Source organism: Myodes glareolus, chromosome X (genome assembly GCF_982192425.1).
Source record: "Myodes glareolus chromosome X, mMyoGla1.1, whole genome shotgun sequence".
NCBI lineage: Eukaryota > Metazoa > Chordata > Mammalia > Rodentia > Cricetidae > Myodes > Myodes glareolus.
The window spans coordinates 103,390,529-103,414,408 of NC_142053.1; the positions used below are offsets into that span (position 1 = coordinate 103,390,529).

General features: G+C 37.0%; 1 protein-coding gene across 1 annotated transcript in view; it reads right to left on the reverse strand.

The window, feature by feature from the left end:
• Positions 1-9,069: 9,069 nt before the first annotated feature.
• LOC125410265 (protein PPP4R3C1-like) overlaps positions 9,070-23,880 on the reverse strand; it is a 34,412-nt gene continuing 19,601 nt past the window's right edge. The window contains exons 2-3 of the mRNA XM_048449729.3: positions 12,246-12,330; positions 9,070-11,977 (exon numbers count right to left, since the gene is read on the reverse strand). Of these exons, the coding sequence (XP_048305686.3) occupies positions 9,516-11,909 (2,394 nt within the window). The 5' untranslated portion in view covers positions 11,910-11,977; positions 12,246-12,330 and the 3' untranslated portion in view covers positions 9,070-9,515. The remainder of the gene's footprint in view (positions 11,978-12,245; positions 12,331-23,880) is intronic.

The following is a 23,880-nucleotide window of genomic DNA, read 5'->3' on the forward strand; positions in this document are numbered from 1 at the left end:
CTGGGATTAAAGGTGTATGTCACGAATGTCTGGCCACTATGGCTAACTAGTGACTAGTTCTGCACTCTGATCTTCAGGCAAGTTTTATTTGTTAGATCACAAACAAAATGCCACTACAGTCACCAATTCTGGAGTAAGCTTTGGTAATGCAGCTGTCTTGATGTATGTATGTATGTATGTATGTATGTATGTATGTATTTTGAGACAGGGTTTCTCTATGTAACAGTCCTAGCTGACCTGGAACTAGTTCTTGTAGACCAGGCTGGCCTCAAACTCATAGGGATCCGCCTTCCTCTGCCTCCCAAGTGCAGGGATTGAAGGTATACACCACCACGGTCTGGTCCTGTAATGCAGATATCTTTAAATCATTGACACACCTATAAATAATACTCCTGTAACACCAATAAAACTGATTGGTATACCAGGTTGGACTTAGGTGGTATCTTTACTTTGGTCTGTCATAGGTTCCATACCTGGGGTGAGTAGAAAAGCATATTTAATATCCTCAGGAAAAGTTTTGTCACACAACATAGCTGGCAGCTGAACAGGGACATGAACTAATCACAAATAAGTTGGAGGCATTGGTTTGTGCCTATGGTCTTAGCTATGGATAGCAGGACATGAAACTAAGCCTGAGCAGCCTAAGGCAGGAGTTCTGGTGGAGGAAATTCTGGTACCAGTTTATTTTCTTGTATGGTATGTGTTAGTGTGCCTCTGTGCTATGACAGTGGTTATATGGTTCCTGATATGGAAAGGAAGCCATAGAACTAATTCTGAACCATCAGGATTAAGAATGTCTGTGGGATAAATCCCAGGATGTCAGTCTTTATCTGTGTAGTATGGAGTAGATAGAATGCCTGCTTGGCGAGTGGGGTCCACCACATGAATATGGAGATACCCTGAAAACAGTTAAAAGTTTAGAGGAAATGTTGCAGTCTTTAGAGCACAAAAGTTAAGACTGTTCACATCAAGGTAAGTTGCCTTCTGGCCTGTGTGTGTAGATAGTTATAAATGCATCTGAGGTTGGTATAACAGCCAAGCAGGAATGTCTTTGTATAAAGGAGCAATTGCAACAAGAAAGAGAGAGGAAGCTATCATCCTCCATGTTAGCCTCTGACTTTGCAAGTAAATTGTTGGGTCCACGGGGGTCGCGCAAAGATGAGAACACCACCAAGTCTAATAAACCAGAAGCAAACTTTATTCCAGAAACCAGATCCTAGGAAAACCAGAAGCAAACTTAAAAATAAAAAAATAAAAATAAAACACCGTGGGGCACAGAAGCTTATCAGCTAGCTGAGACCACAGCCAGAGATGGTGTTTGTTAGGCTGTGGCAAAAGGCCGGTTTTTGAACCTACGTTTTATAGTAGGGGTGTTATTCTTTGCTATCACTTTAAGAACTAACCACGCCCACCTCAGCCACTTCGGCCCTCCCTCGCCGCCATCTCTCTCTCTCTCTCTCTCTCTCTCTCTCTCGTGTGTGTGTATGTGTGTGTGTGTGTGTATGTCTTTGTTTTATGTTTGTCTATATCTCCCTTTTTTAAATAATAAATGTCTAGCTTTATGTATAGCCTTATGTCCATTTACTTTGCCGTTTACCATATCCAGCCGCCTGACTCTGCCACTCGCCCAGGGACCCTGTACTGCTCTGGCGGGAGCTTCTGCCTGGCTTCCAGGCTGCCCTGGCCATCATAACATATTCTTTTTAAAAGAACAAAATTGGTGCCGCGGACTGGAGAGATTCACCCGCCAAAGGCCAGAGTTCCACGGGACCCTGACCACCAACTTCTGGGACTAAATCAGAACTGAGGTCTCAACACCGACCCACCTGTTACAACCAACACCAGCTTCACTTGGTGAGTCGCTCCTCGTTCTGCTACAGAAGGTTGCTTTCCTTTGCTGGAATCATGTTTGGACGACCCCGGGGGTTGGTCCGCCTGCGTTAGCACTGCATTCCTGTGCTGTGCATTCGACATTCGTCTGGGGACCGGGTCCTCAGTTTCTTTATTTTTTTTCATTTTCACTTCTTTTCTTTACTTTTTCTCTCCTCTCGTTGTACCACTGCTCCAGGAGCGGCCCCGGCCTCTGGTTTATCCAGCTAGGCCCATAGCTCCCCAACCGTGAATCAAGGACGCTTGTTCACGTGGTCCTGGGTGCATTTGTTGCACGGGTTTTCATGATTCAGACTCTGGATAACAATCATTCATGGCAAACAGTCGCGGGCTTTTCCATCCCAGCCATGACCTGGTGCAGTTTTTTTTTTTTTTCGGTTCCAGACTTTTGCTCACCTCTGCGGCTTATGGTTCGGCATGGCAGCTCAACAACAAACTGTAACTTTTCCCTTGCAACACGTGGCCGCCGCCACGTTCATTGGGGTCAGATGACTTTATCACTAGATTCACTGAGAACCAGATCACGCGACCAGGCCCTCCCACTGTTATGTATGTCCCGCTTTCCCCTCCCCCTCCTCAGTGTTCACTGAAATCTCTCCTTAGCTGTAATTACAGGTATTTTGCATAGTGACGTGCTTTCTGATAGGGCCCATCAGAAACATACACTTTGCCTAATTCCTGTTCTCTATGTATATTGATTATTCATTTCATCTTGTTTCAGACTACAAAATCATAAACTGGTATGTACTTTTAATCTTAATGTTACAAACAGTTTTTTTTTCTTTCTGTCTGTCTTTTTACAAATGTGGATCTTACCTATTACAGTCAAACTCAAACCCAATCTTCCAGACAGATTCTATACTGCAGCTACACCTAATAATCAGCCCTCAACTGTTCAGAGATCTGGAGAATGCGATATTAATTGTTTAATTATTTAAAAAACTTTTCATAACCAAAAGAGACAGGTTGGCTCCTAGCAAGCACTCTGTTTCCTCCAAGAAGACAAAAGACAGATGGTCACGTCACTGACCAGCATCCATCTGCAGTTTGCTTCGACTGCCAAGCGCTGACCATTGGGCAAAAACTGCCTATCACCTAAACTGGAGACCTCCAAACGTGGACAGGATCACTGGAATCGACAGTCTAGCTGCGCAGGTAAGGTAGACCTGTCTTCGTAAAGATTTCTTGTTCCACAGAGTCTTCAAAAGCCTGGCAGCTCTACATTAAACAACAAAGGTCAAATGCAACCTTCAGCAACCAGGGAGGACCAAAGAGTAGCTCTGGGTGCCAACCAAGTAAGTTCTCTGTCATTTTTTAATCAGTAACTCAAATAAAATCTTATCCTTCTCAAAGATCTCTGACAGTCTGATAGCTCAGAGGTTTTGCCAGGTTGTCTCACCAAATAAAAATACTTTTCATTATAATTTCTGTTTTTACAAACCCAAGGAGTTCTTACTACAATATATATGTCTAAAACTTCTGTTTTTCTTATAAGTTCCAGGGAGCCAAATTAAAAAACCCATCATAAACAGGTCAGATACAAACTTCTCAATTCCCTAGTCCTAAAAAATTTTTCCTCAATTTAACTTTGTCCTCTGTTCTGCCAACACCCTAACCAGGTCCAAGAGACACCAGACATTTCCATGCCACAGACACCTGTCCTGTCAGAAACAGAGACCAGCTATGCCAAGACATGACCAGCACCCAGCTTCTCTCGGGTCTTTCTCACCCCCACACCCCCCAAAGACGACGCCCACAAATCAGCCGGAAGCAGTCTTGAGAATTCGCCGACCCAATTCCTTCAACCTGTAATGTCTAACCTTCTACTTTTTATTATAAAAAGGATCCGGGAATGTTATTCTTTGCTATCACTTTAAGAACTAACCACACCTACCTCAGCCACTTCGGCCCTCCCTCGCCGCCATCTCTCTCTCTCTCTCTCTCTCTCTCTCTCTCTCTCTCTCTCTCTCTATCGCGTGTGTGTATGTGTGTGTGTGTCTCTTTGTTTTATGTTTGTCTATATCTCCCTTTTTAAGTAATAAATGTTTAGCTTTATATATAGCCTTATGTCCATTTACTCTGCCATTCACCGTATCCAGCCGCCTGACTCTGCCACTCGCCCAGGGACCCTGTACTGCTCCGGCGGCAGCTTCTGCCTGGCTTGCAGGCCACCCAGACCATCATAACATATTCTTTTTAAAAGAACAAAAAGGGGCACCAGGCATTATCTCTGAACAAAAGAATTTTTACAACCTTGCCCTGACCCTTGGGTTGGTCAGCGGAGACTCTAAAGAGTGAGTGCTAATGTCAATGAGTAATTAGGTAGCCATCATAAAATATGTTTTAGGGGAGACTACAACGAAAGTCACTAATTGCGAGAAAACAGATATCTTTAGCAATTCGTCAGAAAATGGGCTGCTTGTAACACTAGAAGGTTAATAAATTAGGATTAACTGGTTCTTGGGCTGAGAACTTAGAAGAAAAGCCTTTCATACTATTTCCAGGTAAATTTTCAGATATTGACTGCCATACTTTACAACCTCCATTATCAGAGCTCATTAATTAAACCTTTGTATTTATCCACTGTCTCCTGGTACCTCCGGGTGTAAACCGGAGTCTTATGCCTCTCCTCTGGTGTCGCCAGTTTCCCATAACAGAGACAATGTCTAACCCACAGGTCACATATCTCTGTCTCCTAAAGGTTAACTCAGTTTACATCTGCCATTTATCAAGGATGGTCAGGACACTGCTCTTCATAAATTAGATAAACAAAAGAATGAGAGACAGGTAGTAAAACCAACAGAAGCTACCCTCAGGTTCAACCTTTAATAGAAGAGAGAAAATCTGTAATTCAACATACAGATGGGGGCATTATATACCCCCATCATTATATCTAAAGAATATTATCTAATGATAATATTCATTATATCTAATGAAAGAAACTAGGGTAATCAGGACACATTCAACTCTTGAACGACTGGAACAATGAAAGAGCTAGTCACAGTGAGACTTGTGAGACTGGGATATGGGAGTTGACAGTATTAGTCTAACTTCAGTGGAGGCAGAAAAACTGAGTAATGTGATTTCTCATCCTTCCTAAAGGTAAAGGCTACATAATCTGAGACATTATGAGGGAAATAAGTTCCTGATGGCCTGGTGAATCAAAGCCATTAGGAACACTTGGCTATGTGTTACAGCTTTAAAGGTAAAGGTTTCTTTTGTTCTTTTAAAATATAAGGTTGACGTGTTTGCAGCCGCTAGTCCAGGCAGAGATGGCTAGAGTGGTGTAGGTTCCCCGCAGCGAGCGACAGAGCTGGCAGGAGTGCCCAGCCATGCGACCAGGAGAGTTAGGCGGGTGGGTGACCAGATGACGGATAAAAGACTTACAGGACATAATAAATAGACGTAAGGCTAAACATAAAGGTAAACATTTATTACTTAAAGAGACAGAGAGACATAAAGACATGTGTGCACACGCTAAGAGAGGGGACAGAAGGAAGGGTTAAGATGGCGACCAAGAGGTCAGAAGTGGCTGGGAGTGGGCGTGGCTTGCCCCTTAAAGGGACCAGACCAAAAGAATAACAGTTTCCCCAATGGGAAGTGTTACTGCTCTGAGGGGAATAGTTTTTCTTGTGCACTTGTTCTGAAGGGAAAGAATTTCCCTATACAAGTGAAAGGAAATAGCTCTGAAAGGAAAAGTATCCTGGCAGTTAGAATCACAGGAATACCACAAAGTCACATTGCACAATGAATCTAACACAAGAGCAGGAGGGAATCTTTGTATAGGGTTTGTTGGGGGTGGAGTTTTCCATGGTGTAGATTTTCAGGTTGGGGATTGGTGGGATTTTGAACTCAGGTTTTTTGGGGGGAGCTCAGAGATTTGTAGATTTTTGACCTCAGGGATTGGTGAATTTTTAAACATGGAAGTGGGCTCATAACTGTTACCCTATAATCTCTGAGATTTCCACAAATATCAGGGGGAGGACCATTAAGGAAGAACAGGTGTTACTGAGGAAATTAGGAATAAAAGAAGATATATTTGAGCTTCAGTTCACTGGGCCAGAACAAACTATGTTCACAGAAGAGTTAAAGAATAGTTTGATCTAGCAAGGTCCTTAAGGTTGGTATAGAGCTCTAACAACTTTGTTAAAATCTCTGATGTCCTTCAGGTAAAGAGCTATCTAGATGAGATAAAAAGGCACAGCAGAGTCTCTCTGAGTTATTCTAAAATGTAACAATATTTGGGACAAACTGAAGTTTCTAATGAAACATTAGCCAAATTGTGTGTTTAGGACCTTCAAGAAGGCTTTCAAACCTGAGGAATAGTTCCAGGAAAGGCATCCAAGATAGAAAAATACAGATGAAGTTAATAAAGTCAGTCCCAGAGATGAGATGTTATACCCCTAGTTTAAGGAGGGTATGGTGGCTTGAAAGAAAATGGCTCCCAAAGGGAGTGGCTGCAAGATATGGAAATGTAATGGCTCAGAGAGAATGACTGAGGATTATAAAGAAATAATTAAGTGAATGCCTCCTATTGATGCTTTTTTACCCAACTTTGATCTGTGCAGGAAGCAATTGATTTTTCATGATGTGCTTTATCACCACAAAAGTTATCAATACATTTTTTATTTTATTATATGTGAGCTAACAATTATGAGAATATCTGAGTCTTGGAAGAGACTCTCTCCTTACATTTTTGAGAAAAATAGAAATCCTTAAAGACTATAAAGTGTTTTAACAGTTAGACTGAATATATTTTTTAACTTTTTATTTATGCGTTGTGGCTTTCCTATCATGATCTTGATCCCACTCATCTCTCCATTCTTTTGTATCTACTCTTTGCCCTTGCAACCTCCTCCCCCAATAAAATACAATGAAATAAAATTTAAGAGAAAAGAAAAACATAGAGACCAAAGAGAAAAATCTCACCATGGAAGCTATAGTGTGACAAAGTGAATCACACACTATACCCTTTAGTCCACATTATCTTTACCTGCAAATGTTCATTGCAAAGAGACATTGGCCTCTGGTTTCTGCTGTACTATTGAAAACAGGCCTTCATTGGGACTTACTTCTCTTGGATATCCTGTTGTTGCCCTCTGTCATGGGGATACTGAAGCTTTGGATCTACAGGACCAGCACTTTCATATGCTCCAGCAGACCATAGATGAAATGGATGTTGGGATGGACCAACTACAGCCCTGGTTCTTTGCCTGGGTAGTTGCAGAGTTGGCCAGCCTGCCAGTGTTGCCACTGCTAGTTCACCCTATGCAAAAAGTAGCAAGTGATGGGGCCTGTTTTCTCAGGCCCTCAAGGCCAGCTTACCCAGACCTATACCATCAGGGCCAGCTCTACTATGTTGCCCAGGCAAGGTGCAGCGGTCACTTTCTGGCGTGCTGCAGATAGAGATGGAGAAGACCAGCTGTCCTGCTCTCATGACCTCAGGTTATGTTTCCCCAACTGCCACAGATGGTGAGAGACGGGCATGTCTCCCCCCGCCCACACCACCGTATGGATGAGGAACAGGTCCAGTTCTTTTTTGCTTATATTCCTGGGGGAAGGAGACCCCAGCAACAGGATAAGCTGTACTGTGCTTTCTAAGCAAGGTTCAGGGCCTTTGGTCTCAAGTGTGGCAGTTGATAAGAGGTACTCCAGTCAGCTCCCTTACCTTCAGTAGGAGATGTGGAACAAGAGGCAAGGTGGACATTTTTCCCTTAACCATGCAGTTGCATGACACACGGAAGAGTAATGGGGTCAGCTCTCCCATGCTCATGTCCTCAAGTCTGACTTACGGTCACCCCCACCAACAAGGTCATCTCTACTGTGCTCCCCAGGGAAGGTGCAAGGCCTGCTCTCCCGAGTGTTGCAGCCAGTGAGGAGCAGGGCCAACTCTGTGCAGTCCTATACTATTGACCTTTGATGCTATCAGGAGCCATGGACATCAACATAGACCATAGCTACAGGAGGTCCACAGACCCAGGCACAGGTCTTGGCAGCAGAACAGGCCCAGAAATCACCTTTGCCCTTGACCTTGGGGTAGCAACCGAGTCACCCTCATCAGTAAGTTCCTCGCAGTCTGTATCTCTTCAGATCTGCATTTTTGCACAAGACATGAAATAATCAATTTCTCTCTCTCTCTCTTCCTCTCTCTCTCTCTCCCTCCCTCTTTCCCTCCCCCCTCTCCCTCCCTCTTTCCCTCCCCCTCTCTCCCTCTCTCTCTCTTTCCCTCTTCCCTTCTCCCCCTCTCCTCTCCCTCTCCCCCATTATCACACCATATATTTGCCTACAAAAATAATGCCTGACTTCCCGGCCCCTGTTTTCTCCTTAGTGTCCAGAGCAGGCTGCCCCGAGTCTCCTTTTTCTGCTCAGTCTTAATGGGGATGGGCAGGGTCATGTTCTATTCTCTGTGCCCAGGGCAGGGTGCCCAGGGCATACATTTTGCAATATGAAGTGGTCATGAGACTGTTGGGATGAAATGTAGGTAGAAGATTATGACTTAAAAGTTATATGCATGGGCGTTAAGTAGCAAGGGATCAATTAGTAATAGTTAATACTTAGCAGAATCTATACTGAGGAGACAAAATTCTTGTCATATTTATGAGGCAGTTTAAAGACTGGAATAATCAAGTTTGAAAGGCAACTTGAATGTGTATGACATTGTACCATGGGCTGATGTCCTACACTAAACAAAGAGAGAAATTGAGGTAAACATCAGGATGCATTTAGTTGCTCGTAGATTGTGTGTGCAAGGTGACATGCTGCTTTCAATTCCTCCCATCATTGAATAATCTACTCATATACCTTTCCCACTAGGATGGAATGTATTGCCTCACACTGAAGACAAAATTAAAATTTGCTCTGTTGTTTTTGTTAGTTACTTTGTTTCAGCAATCACAAAGAAATAAGTATATACTATTATGTACCTACTACTCTGGGGAAAAGTACAAAGTTTCATTAATGATTGAAGAAATAACTTTAACAATCTGGATATTTGATGCATCCTGTTTTATTCCCCAGAGGACATAGAGAATGCACATTAGGAATAGAATTGTATTGATACTGATACTTGATATTGCTCATCTAAAAAAGAAGTAAATTCACAACAGTTCATTTAGGATCCAGCTTAACATTTTATTCATAAACATATGCACTTAATTGTGCAGAATGTTGTTTCTCAATTATTCATAATGATGAAGTTCTGCTAAATCTTTATAGAAATGTTGGGAAGTCTCACTTTATTTTTACTTTAATATTGACTTTTTTTTCCGTTACTAGATCCCTTTTAAAAGTAAGTTTTGTAATAAAGCTCTTGAAGTTGTTTGCAATATAAAGACCTGAGTGAAAATTGTATTACTTCATCAAACCATTTCCTCCTCACAAACCATACTGCTAAAATAAGTTGTTCTTGATAAGATGTTATCACTTAGGGGCTGGTTTTATATTATGAATCTATATTATGGAAGATTTTCTTTATATAAATTCGAGGCCTTTTATTCAACATATTTACTATTCTTTATACCATATCTAAAAGTCCATAAGAGAAAATTTTCTTTTAAATTAGAATTTTCAGTTTGTGATATTTATCAAATTTTATTTGAATCAAAAGTTGAGGGCCTCATCTTATTTTATGAACCAAGATTAGGTCTTTTGGGGGGAGGTTCTTCTTCCTCTTCATCATCCTGATGATCATCACTGTCACTGTCGTCGTCATCATCATCATCATCATCATCATCATCTGAGTAGTCCACTAATGGAATCATCCTGCTACGGTATGGTGGCCTACTCATTCCTCTAACAGAAACCTCAGAACGAGATGAACAGTCAAATTCAAATAATTTTTCTTCTGACTGTTCTACTTCATTTTCACTTGTCTCTTTTATTTTCATAAAAGTGTCATAAGAATTTAGCAAGTCCCCTTCCAATGGCAGAACATCTTCAGTATTTACTCTAGGACACATTTCCTCCTTGACATTTACCTCCATAGCTTTCATACGTCTGAAGTATAATTTCTCATATATTATATCATGTAAGTTTCTTCTTACTTGACTTTCTCTTTCCTTCTGTTCTTCAAATTTAATTTTCAAACCTTTAAATGTCTGAACATACTCAACTGAATCAAAAGCCGTAAAAAAATTTTTCACAATGTTTGCAATAAGAGACTTGATGTTTTCCACTCTAATAAATTCAAATAGTTCAATAATAGCTGAGTTTAACATATTGTATCGTTTTCCATTACGAAGAAAAGCATTTATAACAGGTTCAAAAAGATTTTTCCTCATTATGTAAAGATTATAAATTTCATCTTTAAAGCCAATCATCTGTCTCATAAATCTCAGAGCACACAAAACAAGAAAAGTGTGCTTTGAATTCATCAGCACCAGGATTCTGCTGAGCAAGTTGTTGCTCAAAATATAATTTTTGATATAGGTTGTATGGTTTTGTAAACAAAAGCTGAGCAATTCCAAAACTATTCCAAGTAATTGTGGATTTTGGTCATTATCAGAATAGATGTTGCTTATGTTATCACCACTATCATTTTGTCCTGTGATAGATAAAATTGGTGCTGCCAAGTTATCCATGCAATGCGTATAGAAGTAATTCATAAATTCTCTTCTTTCATATCTATTAGATGTTACAAACATGTTTTGTGGGTCAAGAAGAGCACAGAGAACTGCTGCCAAACTTAAAACATGAGAAGATTCAGGATCAGGATCACAGATGATTTGTCTGATCATTATATTGATGAGAAGATCATCCTTATTTTCACTGTCCTCAACTTCTTCCACTGCATACACTCGGACTATTCGTGCATTAAATTCTACTAGACAAGTAAATATATCTAGAGCAGCTACTTTTATTTTGTTGTCTTGCATACATACTGAAACTTTCAGAGCACTCATGATTCCTAGCTTTATCACTGTTTTCAATAACTCATCCTTCTTCTGAAAATTTAATATCTTAGCAAATTCAAAGAACTCCTTAAAGAAAAATAACAATTCACTCCGTCTTTCATCACCTACAGTGTTATCTTTTAACTCACTAAAAGCTTCATGCAAAAACATTTCATCTTCATGCAGCATGCTAATTATTTCAATTTTATTGGAAAAAATAAAAGTTGTAAGATCAGAAAGCCAATCCTCTTGAAATTTGGATGATATAGGTAATAGAATGTCATGAATATATTGCATTCTGTAGGTTTGGTGTATTTTTTGCTTAAGTTTAGAGTTTGTGATTGGCATAACTTCTTTAAATTTTGCACTTTCAGTCAAGAATTTCCTGTGCTGATATGGATGATCCGAACTAGGGTCGTACTCAAGGCATCCTACTACATCCATGACATATTCATCAGAAAACATAATATTAAATAAACGTGCATTGTTGAGAGATAGGATTCCTTTAATAATGACATGTAAAACCTGTAACCTTTCCACGTTCTTCTGTTCCTCGCAAGTGTGGAACATCTGTAGCAACTTTTTGATGTAATCTTCACTTTCCAAGAGCTGAGCCAGCCGTTCCTTGAGGCATGGCGATTCTTCTACAATATTAAATAAATCTGCAATGTTGTCAAGTTTACCTAGTTCACATTTAGGCATCTGAAACAGATTCTCAATTTGGGACAGTTCTTGAAAACTGTCATTCACCCCGGTAAGCTCTTCAGAGATCTGGTCGCTTGGGTCTTTACCTAGAACCTGGCAGATATCATTCCAGATATCTTGACAGCCATCTGGCTCTAGGAAACATAGTGCCATAGTTTGATTATTAGCATCAGTCCAAATAATTAAATTCCTTTGTTGTTTCTTATATGTCACATCAGGATTAATTTTGCTTTCTATTAGCCGAGAGCCATCTAATTCTGAATGAAGAAGTAGGCATACACCCTGCAGCCGTCCGATGTATTTGGTTGAAATTTGACCTGAGCCTATATGTTCCCATTTCTCATCTTCTTTCATGACGTAGAGTTTTACACTATGAAGTCTGTCATCCATGTTGAACTGTGACCTGGTCTCGCTATGCCACATTGTTGAGCAGACCTTAGTTTTGAGTTCTCTGGCCAAGGTTGGCCAGAAGCGTCGCTGAGGTCGCAATTCTGAAAAATCGTAAGAGAGCAGATTAGTGGGAATTAAGAATGACAGGGGCTAAGAGAGGGTTTATGGTCATTAGAATTACCAGGGAGGAAGGCCCTGATACTTATCAATTATCCACTATTGATCCAGCCCCAACAAACCTCTCTCCTTTGTGCTTGAGTCTCTGAGCCTGCCTTAGCTCTGTAAAGAATCCTGTGATTCACCCAAGATTCTTCCTAAAAGGAATGTGTTTATATAACAAATGCTGTTAAAGGGACCTGCTTCACCTACCTTAAAAATCGAAGTCTAGAAAATACTCTTTCGAATTTTGTTTCTCAGAAGTATTTTCACTCATCAGAAATTTGGGGCTCAGGCACTGAAGCAAAAGAAAATTAAATTAGCAATGTTTTGACAAAGTCTATACTTCATACTACATATAAATGCAAGGCTGGAGCTAATAAGAACCAAGAATACATCTTCTACAGACAAAAGGTCTTCCGCAGAATCATAAAAGTATGATTGAGTTTCTCTACAAGATGTGCTCCAAGTCTACCACATTATTCCATATTAAGGAATGATCTTATTCTCAAAGGGAATATATCAGTCATATAGCTGAATCATATTCAGTCTAAAATTTTACCTTTCAGTACTGTGGATGAAAGATGTGCTCAAATGTTTTCCTTTGTCTGATCATGCATATTGTTATCGAGAAGAACTGGGTCAAAGGTGAAGTGATTAAAAATTTGCCAAGATTGAAAATTGACGCTCATAAATTATTTCATTTTCTTTTCTTTTTTAAATTTTAAATATCTATTGGGCATTAAACGTGCTATGACCATTTCTGAAGGTGGGCAGACTAGGAACTGACTATAAAACTAAACTATCTGTCTAGTCTATATACTTCACGATGATGAAGACAAGAAAAACCTCACAGCTGCTAGCATTTCAGTGAGTATTTGTTATGAAAAAAGTATTAACAAAATAGATCGACTATTACGGTAGAATGTTTACTACATTTAAAACAACATGACAAAGACTTTATGTTTATTCTAACTCCACAATTGGTTAACTGTGGAATTGAACTGCTATTGCCTTCTTTTCTTGGCTTTCATTACACTCTACTTCATCTATATAATTTGTAATCAACATAAAATAATCAAGACAAGATGAAAGTGACACATTTCCTACTTTAGATCCACATCTGTGTATAGACAACAAAAAAAAACCAGAAGCGTGGATATAGCAACTCTGTTAAATATAAATTTAATAGTGTCTAAGTTGATTTTTGATGTGGCAGCAACTTCTACAATTTTCTTTTTCAAAAAATATTTCTCTCAAATATTAACCCTCTTATTTCAAGAGAAGAACCGCCAATTGACTACATTAAGCCTATTTGAACTTGAAAGGTCTTATTTGTAGTAATCACTTCCTTTCCCATGGCACTGGCAACAATTAAGTAGGGCACTGATACATTTCTATATGCTTCTCTTGAAACACGACATTCAACAGACTATACTCTACAATACTCATCAGGAAAGTACAGCTTCAGTACAAAAGATGTTGAGTGTAAATGATAATCATTTATGACAAAAATTCAATTGGCTGTAGAAAAATGTTTAGAAACAAAAATTATGAATTGTGTAAATGTAACAAGAAATGACAATTATAAAAAATGCTACATGTATATTTAAAATTCTTCATTTTAATAAGAAATAATTAGGAATATGAAAATAACACTTATGTTATTCATTAAATTTCTGCTTCTGTTGTGTTTATATTAAGTCTCTTTCATGATAATTATAATACCATGAACTCTCTGAATAAGACCTCAGGCACCATGCTATGTAAAGTATCCAGTACAAAGTCATGCATTCTCACAATTTTATCCTTTGGAATTTCTTTTAGGTCAATAGAGGTCCCTTTATTTTAATTAGGTTAACAAGAGTTGCTTTACAATTACAAGAGCCTCTAGACCTCAGTTGTTATTGCTATTGCTGCAACACTTTCCTTTAGTTCCTTTCTTCTTTGAGGAAATAATATGTCTCTCTGCTTTATTAATTATACCTACCCAAGACTATTATTTTGCTGTTTGATCCATGTTGTTTTCCAGAGAATAAAGAATATGTCAGCAACCACCTGCTCTTAGGCAATCTAGTAGATTTATAATTATTCTTATTTTTAAAAAAATTAATCTCACACAATCATGGCATAAAGAGGATACTACTGCTAAAGTAGAGGGAAAGAAATCTTCTAAATTCAAATTTTCATTAAGCATTTGGCGCAAATTCTTACAAGAAAATAATGGTATCAAAATTTGTAGAAGCCAAGCCTTTTATACTTTCAATTTTTCTCTTTTGTCTTCCCAATATGAAATGCTACTTCGTAGACAAAATTAATGTTTTTAGAGAATACTAATAGCAAAAAACATAGCTCTAATTAGGGTCTTTACAGTCCAGCCATTTCTTTTCCCCCTTAACTGATTTAAATTATTTACCTAATAGTGTCTCTCTCATTTATCCTGTTTCAGTCAAAGGGGCTTCTAGCTGTGCCTAAAATACATCAGATATACTTGCATCTCAGGACCTTTGTACCTCTTTGTATACCTGTTGTCCCTTTGTAGCCATTTTAACCAGTAATTTACACACACACACACACACACACACACACACACACACACACATATATATATATAATTGTGTGTATGGATATATTATATATTTACAGAATACATTGAAATATATAACTATAAATAATGTATGAACATATATTATATATATTATTCATGCATATACAAATATAGACTTTTGAGTACATATAATGTTTCTTGCATGTATATAGGTTTAGGGCTGACTACCTGGAAATGAAAAAGGGACTTTCCTAGAAGACTGATTATTCCTCTTTCAGCAATCATTACATTACTATAGTTCTTCATCTAGGAGTAGAGCCTTATGAGATTTCCCCTGTCTACATTGACATGCCAGTTGATGAGGTCATTGTTTAGGTCTTGTTTAGGGAAACATATTTCATATTTCACGGATACAATTTCCCTGTTATAAACAGAAAATACTATCTCACAGCATATATCCTGGTCCTATGGATTTTACAGTTCTGCCTGCTTTTCTGAAATATCCTCTGGACGTTAGGTATAGAGGTTGTGTTGCACATGTATCAGTTGGGGCTGGGCATTCCATAGTCAATTGTTCTCTATATTTTGACCAGTTCTCTGTATGGTCCCATGACCTCACCAGCTATGGGTGTAGCACTAGGCATGAATTATCTCCTATTAAGTGGACCTTAAATTCAATTAGACTGCTGAAGTTTATCCCTAATCTATAAGTGCTACTATTGCACAGTTGAATATAACTTGCATGGTGGTCTCTGTTATTATTCATAGGATTTAAAGTGAAGTAGGACTATGGATTGCTTGTATCCCTTTTGTTCTGCAATTCTTCTACTGCTGGCCCTTCAACTGCATTAACAGTAAAGATGGATTCTGCCTAGCATTATCCTCCTCCATATGGATTAACTCAAAGACAATAGATATTCAGAATATGGTATGTATATGCATGAATTATTCTGCAAAGTCACTATTATTTTGGAATTGTTACATTATAAAAAGAATTAAAACTTCCTTTATTTCATTAAAATACTTTGTTAGTATCTTGTTTTACTAACCTGTCCTGTTTGCCCAAGTTCTTCCCAAAACTTTTTCAGGTTTGTTATATGAGGATAATGAGGTTAGAAAAACCTATGCTAATTTATATTGTAAGTAAATATTCTGACCTTAGATTTCAACCTTGTTAGTTCAATGATTTTTTTACATGGTACTGTTTTCTTTATTTTCACTTTACATGGGTTTTAAAGCCAGCTTAGATATGTATTATATGTCTCCATATACCTTTTTGTATTTCTCACCCCCATCTCTTTCTTCCTAATGAAAAACAGAGGATAATTAGATATTAAGTGAATCTAATTTGTTCATCTCTCTGGTAAAGAATTTATCCTCCAAATAGAAACAGAATTAGAAATGTTATTATTTTTCTCCTAAGCCAAGGAAACTAATTTGGAACTGATTTCTTTTTTGTTCATGATACTAAAGTTTAGTAGAAACACTTGTTTTACAGGTATATAATCAATTAGCTTACAATCAGCAATATATTGCTCTTTTTAATGTTATGGTATTTTCTTTCTACATGTGTTTTTCTTTTTCAATTCTCTACTTTGATTCAGAAATTGCTTTTGTAGAAAAGGGTAATGTATCTATTTCACTCATTTGTCAGGTAAGGTCATTCTCTGAAATACCATATATGAATCTGACATTCATTTATATCTCCTAAGTTAATGTAAAGGAAAAATCCCTTTAAATGTTTATTCACACGAGTTCAACAAAATTATTTTATCTGTAGCTCGAACTGAATTTTATGAATAAATATTACTATTCTCATCAGGTATTATTTTTTTCAGGTATTATTTTTGCTTTAATTTTAAAGACTACCAGGTAGGGAAATATAGCAATGTCCATGGAGAATATTTTCTAATATCATTTAACCAATGGGACCGTCTACTGTCTTTTCTTTTGAGTAAAGCTCCCTGTTTAATTTTTTTTCTATTTTCTTTCCAATGACCAAGACAGAAAGAGATCTCACGTAGACTGAGTTGCTTCTTACAAACAATGGTAAGACTTAATCTTCTCATGCCAAACACCTCTGACCTAACTGTTACAATTATTATTTCTCCCGTAACTGATAATTAGTGGCACCATTTGTTGAAGATGCTTTCTTTTTTCCATTGATCGAGGAAGACACCCTGAAAAATCTCTGATAGTAGTGCATGGCCCAGATGATCCAAGATTTCAGAGCACCACTGTTGCAGTTTCCTCTGAGTTCTACACCTAGAACAACCTCAAGACTGCTGGCTGAGACAATCCAGTCACACAGAATACTCCAGTCAGGATTTGCATAATCTTAAATTTTCTTTGTTTTTCTATAAGATTATCAGTGCCCCAAATCAGCTGGAAGTAGCCTAGAAAACTATACCCATATTCCAAAAGAAAAAAAACAGATCATGGAAGTTTGTCTTTGTTTATAGTGTTGTTTACAAGTTGTTATGGATGAAACTCTGGAAACAAGCTAAACAAAGGAGATCAGATTGAGCATTCTTGTTTTGAAAAGAAGTAGAGGGTAAATGATGTGGGATAATGCTCTTGTACCCTGTAATGATTTGTCACTTGTATTAGTTTTATAAAGCACTGATTGGCCAGTAGACAGGCAGGAAGTATAGGTTGTGTGACTAGACTACGAGAATTCTGGGAAGAGGAAAGGCTCAGTCTGCAGTCACCAGCCAGATGCAGATGAACCAAGATGAGAATGCTGTAATAAGGAATGATACCAAGCCACATGGCTAAACATTGATAAGAAATGTGGGTTTATTTAAGTTGTAAGAGCTAGTTAATAATAAGCCTGAGCAATAGGCCAAAGAGTTTGTAATTAATATAAATCTCAGTGTGCTTCTTTGGGACTGAATGTCTATGGGAAAGTTACCTCTGTCTACAGGGTAATTCTAACCAAAGAAGTGAAAGACCTGTATGACAAGAACTTTAAGTCTTTAAAGGAAGAATTTGTGGAAGATATCAGAAAATGGAAAGATCTCTCATACTCTTGGATAGGTACGATCAACACAGTAAAAATGACAATCCTACCAAAAACAATCTACAGATTAAACATAGCTTATTTATTAGCTCACATTTCAAATTAAAAAAAATGCTGGTGAATTCAGGAGGTGATCAGGAGTTCCTACTCTTAGCTGAGGAACTGAGGATCTGTTGACTGCTGATGATTTGGGGGGAGCGTCACTTTTCTTTAAGAGTGTGGTCCCTGGTAAATCAACAATGTTCTAGTGGATGACCCCAACCTGATCTGGGGTGGAGTTATGAAAAATGTGGACTATAAGTTTGGAAGTGGAATGATAGTTCCAGGAGGACTTACAGATGGACTAGGATGTAGATATAATGAAAAAACATTGTATGAATGTATGAAATTCTCAAAGAACTAAAAATACTATATTAAAAATTAGATAACAAATAAAAGTCAAAAGTGGTACAATTTCAGCCTTTAGAAATTTATTATTGAAGATAATTTATATAATTTATATTGAAGGTAAATTTATATTATTGAAGATATATACGTTTGGTACAAAAATAATGTTTATTTAAAAATATCTGGATTTAGCAGAATATAAACTTCTCTCTTGAAAGTTACTAGATTTGGAAGCTGAACATTCATCTTAAACTCAGAGCAATGTGAGCTTTTATCTTGGATTTTGTATTTTCAGTGTGTCTTTTGGAAGACCACCTGAATGGCCTAAACTTTAGTCACCTTATGCTTCAGTTCTAATTGTGATGTGATGAAATAATACCTATTATTTTAGCTAGGAATTAAGCCAATATTAGTTGATCCTCTGCTCTTCTTTTTGCTATTTAAATAAAAACAAAAAAATAAGCTAAAAATATTCTTTACCTATAATTTACCATTTAAATTGTGAAAATACTAGAAAATGGATTCTATATCAATCTAACAACATAAATCATCCTTAAAATCCACAACTAAAATGCTGAGACTAATTCTACCATTTGTAACAATCTAGTCTTGTTGCAGTTTTGTTATCCATTTTCATGTTTGTCTTTATGTAATTACTGACAAGCCACAAGTATATAAGCTAACAAAATTGTTTTATAGACTTATTGACAAATTTGCCCTCCCATTTTTTTCTGTTACCCACAGAGTTATTGCTGATGACAAGTTGGAGATATATCATATGAAATTTGTGTTCTTTCTTTGTCATTTAAAAATTAAATTCCTTTCAATAATAGTAACCAAAATACAGGTAGCAAAGATTAGAGATAATTGTAATTTCAATTTTACCTGTCCATCCTCCATCCTTCCATCCATCCATCCATCCATCCATCCATCCATCCATCCTTCATTCCATTCATCTATATCTACCTATCTACCTATCTATCTCTTTATCTTTATCTATCTATGAATCTATCTATCTACATATCTATTTGTCTATTTATCTACCTATCTAGAGATCTAGATGTTGAGATAGATATACCATATATCTAGCTGTCTTTCTTTTATGTACAATAATTTTAATCACCTGTAGACTATAGTAGGGTTTATCTCATGATCTATGACATGGTGAACTAAAAGATCTCATTCTGAACACTCAGAAACCAAGAGTTATGAAATTAACTTTTGAAATTATGCCAGACTGCAAGGAAGGGTTATTAAAATTATTTATTATCACTAAACTCTGCAACAGAAAAGGCACATTTCATTCATATTTCAAGGTTTGTTGGCCAAATAAATACACATAGTTTTACCAAACATAGTGAATGTCAGGGAAATATAATCCTAACAAGTAATTCCAAATATTAATATCTATGTATCTCTTTCTCTCTATATATATACATATATTACATTAATGACATCTGCACTGCCTGTAACACTTCTCAATAGTTAAATTTTTCTTTGATTATAAAGATATTTGATTTATATGAAATGCATTTTTCATGTGGATATTAAATAAAGTGGCCTTTTTTCTTTTTTGAAAGAATAGCCTTAGAATTTGACAATTACCTGGGCAGGAAACTTGGCATTGGTTATGACTTTACACCATTTAGATTGGGATATGTCAGAACATGACTGGCCAGTTCCAGTCGAAATCTAGATTCAGAGAGAGTCATTGCAAAAGAAGGGTGCTTTTGCCTTGGCTTCTAGACTGGAATATTTTTGTGCTACCCCTTATAAAATTGAGTTAATAGAGAAATCAAGCTGAAGCTAAATTTATCAAGAAACTGTCTTTTCTAGCATCTTCTTTCTATCCATCTGGCATGAAATTCCTAGAATATACCGTTTAACCCTTAAATACTGAATGATACATGCATTGGGCTCATATGTTTTCACTATATCTCCTGTCTGCAGTGAACACAGCTCCACACATTCAACCTAGCAGCCTGAGAAGTTCTCTTAATCTCTGGGGCACTGGAAAGAAGGAAAACAAGGAGTCGGAATGCTAACAAAGAACTTTAAACCTTTTGAGTTTGATGCAGAGGTGGAGATTTCTTTTCTTTTCTTTTTTTTCATTTGTAATATTTTTATTTGGAAGTCCATGTGAAACTTTTATTTTATTTTATTTATTTATTTATTTATTAAAAACTTCCACCTCCTCCCCGACTCCCTTTTCCCTCCCCCTCCCCATCTCCCCCCTCCCTTTCTATTCCTAAGAGCAGGAGATTTCATTTAAAATAGTTTAGTCTTGGAGCACTGAGATTGGGGAAAAGAAGGGAATAAAGAACAAGATAAGGCATACTGAGATTTGGGCAAGAGCTGCTGAATTTAAGAAATATCCATGTGTATATATATATATGCTCCTCAAGTCACAGTCATATCTGATTGTCTTAGCATTAGCTGTATATACAATTTTGACAGTTTTCAAGTTACATTTCAAAATATAAGGGAGTGGCAGGAGAGCTGCCTGAATAGTTATGAGCAGCTGCTACCCTAGCAGACAATCTGGATTTAGCTCCCAGTACCCACATCAGGCAGCTCACAATTGTCTGTAACTTTAGTTCTAGTAGAATCTTATGTTCTCTTCTAGCCTTCATGAGCATTTGTTTTCACATGGTACACATATAGTCAAGCAAGTATACTCAAACATGCCTACAATACAAATAAATAAATCTTTTGGTCTGGGCAGATGGCTCAGAGGTTAAGATCACTTGCTGCTTTTACAGAAGATTTGGGCTCAGTTCTCAGCATCTGTACAGTAGCTCACCACCATCTGCAACGCCAGTTCTAAAGTCTCTGACTCCTTCTAATTTCTATGGGCACTGAATGCATGTTGTACATATACATACATGTAGGCAAAACACATATGTATGAAATAAACTAAATCCTAGATATAAGCAAAAAATGTTGTGAAGACACTTTTATTTTTTTCCTTTCTATATCTTTTGGTAAATTAGATAATGTGGGATGCCATGCAGAGAATTATAACATGGTGTATATATATATATATATATATATATATATATATATATATATATATATATGTAATAGGATGTCATCATAAGCTATTTGTATTGTGCAAGGTGTTTAGTGCATGTTTCTTCCCTGTAAATGACGTTTCTGGTGATATTCTTAGATCATTTCAAATTTATTCCCAGGAAGGGAGAAAGGTCTTATGCCATTGTTAATTATGTTGTAACTCTTGCTTAGCTATTGGAGAGAGGCTTCGGCAAGATATCTGGGTGAGGGTTCCTCTTCTATCTCCTGTCCCTATAATTCCCATGTCTTTCTATCCTGGCTCAGTTAAATTATTAAATGTTTTCCAAAGAGTATACATATTCAATCCATGCAGTTGTCTGTGTGGTGTCTTTGCATAACTACAGCTAGTGAAGTTAGTCCTAGGAAAGTGCAGAGAATTATATAATACATAGCTAGTAGAAAGTTTAAACAGATTTTTTCCCTTCTTAACACAACGTGGATGTTGCTTTGCCATGAGACACAAAAGACTTTAGCTAGACTGGTTCCTATCCTCCCTTGAAGTCTTTATCTCTCACCTGTTGTAACTTCTGTATTCTACACTTAAACATACTGTGCTAGTTACTCTAGACTATCAGAATGGTTATTTGTTGTAACTTCTCAGCATCACTTTGCTTGTAGTTGCTTTCATTTTACTCCTTAACACCTCTCTTCCTGGACACAGGATTAATCAAGTGTAGTACCTAGGTCAATCAGAGTTACTACTTCTTTTACTACTTACTATTGCACTCATCTGTGAGATACTGGAACTGTCAGCGACACTAACTATACACCTCACCTCTATGCTAATTCCCAGTTGTTCCTGACTTTTTCCTGATGATTTTTTTTCTGCTTCATGTCTCATTTGTTCTGTGTTGAGGAGCATAATATTTTCAAAAATACATTTTCTATTATCTTTAAATTATTTTTAACAAACATTGGATGAATACCAATTTTATCATTTACAATGCAATTTTGGGGCATTTAAAATTGATTATATGTGGTCCTGTCTAATGCTTCCATTATATCTTTGGAGTTCTAATTCAAAGAACCTAAAGCAGCCATGTAACTCTACTGACAGGCATGAAAATATCCTATAAGAATATTCATGTCTCTTCTTTTGATTACCAAACAACTGAAACAAGACATCCCATTGAATCGGAATTTCTCCCAGAAATCCCATGAAGGCAGGAGGAACAGACTCAAGCATGTTGTCAGTCAGAGGATTGTTTGTCACCTGGAAAGAGATTTCACACAATTCTCACAACTTTTCAAACCACTTTGCAGGAGAGTAGAGCCTAAGCATTGGTTGACTGAACTCCTTGTCTGGTATTGTTAAGCTGTGAATATCAGGATCTTGAAAGATGAACCAGAGGATTGGGTGTTGGTCTCTGTACTTAGCTGTCTTTCTTCCCAATGCAGATAAATTGAATAAATCTGTTTTCTGTCTTATTGCATTACTTATTTCTTTAATTGATTTATTAGGGCTGGGTGGACAAACATGGCTTACTAGCCTATCAGGGCCAAGGTTTTGCCTTATTAAGTCCAATATTAGCTACGTGAGTCTCCTAACTCTTAACTAATTTTAGTTAGTAACTAAAATTTACTAAAACCAGTGCCTCTGTTCTCTGAGATGTTCAATGTTATGAATAACTGTAACATAAAACTAGTTCACCCCTATTATAAATTTTTCACTGTGGTAAATATTTAAAAGATTTATGTGTAAATTACTTAAGTACTTGATTATATTAAATTGGAAGGCAGCTATAATCGCCACACTGTTTCACCAACACTAATTATACTGAATTAAAAATGCTTGGTTTTTAAGTAAAAGTTTAAAAACTTCAATAAAACATTGAGGTGAAGAGGAAGAGAAGATTAAGAGATGACAAAGATGTAAGATACTAGAAAATATTTGGTACTATGCAAAACAAAGCAAGCTTATTAATTTTTTTCATGACAATAAATAAAAAGTGATCTTCCAGTGTATGCACAAGTTGAAGTACTGCATTATAAAGTGTTAAATGCTGTGAAGTATGTCCAATAGAAGAGTATCTCAAGCTGAGTACACAGGCATTAGATGAGTAACTTTAACTCAGTATATACATAAGCTTGATTTTATTTATTTATTTATTTTGGATTTTCAAGACAGGGTTTCTTTGTGTAGTGCTGGCTTTCCTGGAACTCTCTCTGTGGACCAGCCTGACCTTGAACTCAGAGAAACCCCTGTTTCTACCTCCTGAATGCTGGAATTAAAGGTATATGCCACCATTTCTGGTGATAAACTCGGTTTTAAAGACTTATTACTTTAATTTTATGTGTACTTTATGTTCATAGGTATATGTATCTATAGCATTTGCATGTAGTTGTGTAAAGAAGTAAGAAAAGAATATTATATAAGATTGGCCTGTGATCCAGTCCACTATGGATGGATCCCTGGACAGTTTGTTTTGTGTGCTGTATGACAGCTAGTTAAGCATGAGCCTGAAAGCAAGTCAGGAAGCATTCTTTCATGGCTGCTGCTTCAAGATCATGGTTGAACTCATGACTTCTATGAATGATGGACTGTAATATGAAGCTAAAATAAACACTTTCCTCCCTTAAGGTGATTTTAGTCAGAATGTTTTATCATGGCATCAGAAATTAAACTTGTCAATCCAGTATTTATTTATGACTGTTACTCATTTTCAATTTTATTTTTTCTCTTGATCTCAATGTTTTCTACAATACTGAAATATTTAAAGCCTACCTTGTCATGCTCACATGTTGTTTCTGTGGATCAGCTGACACTATATATATATATATATATATATATATATATATATATATATATATATAAA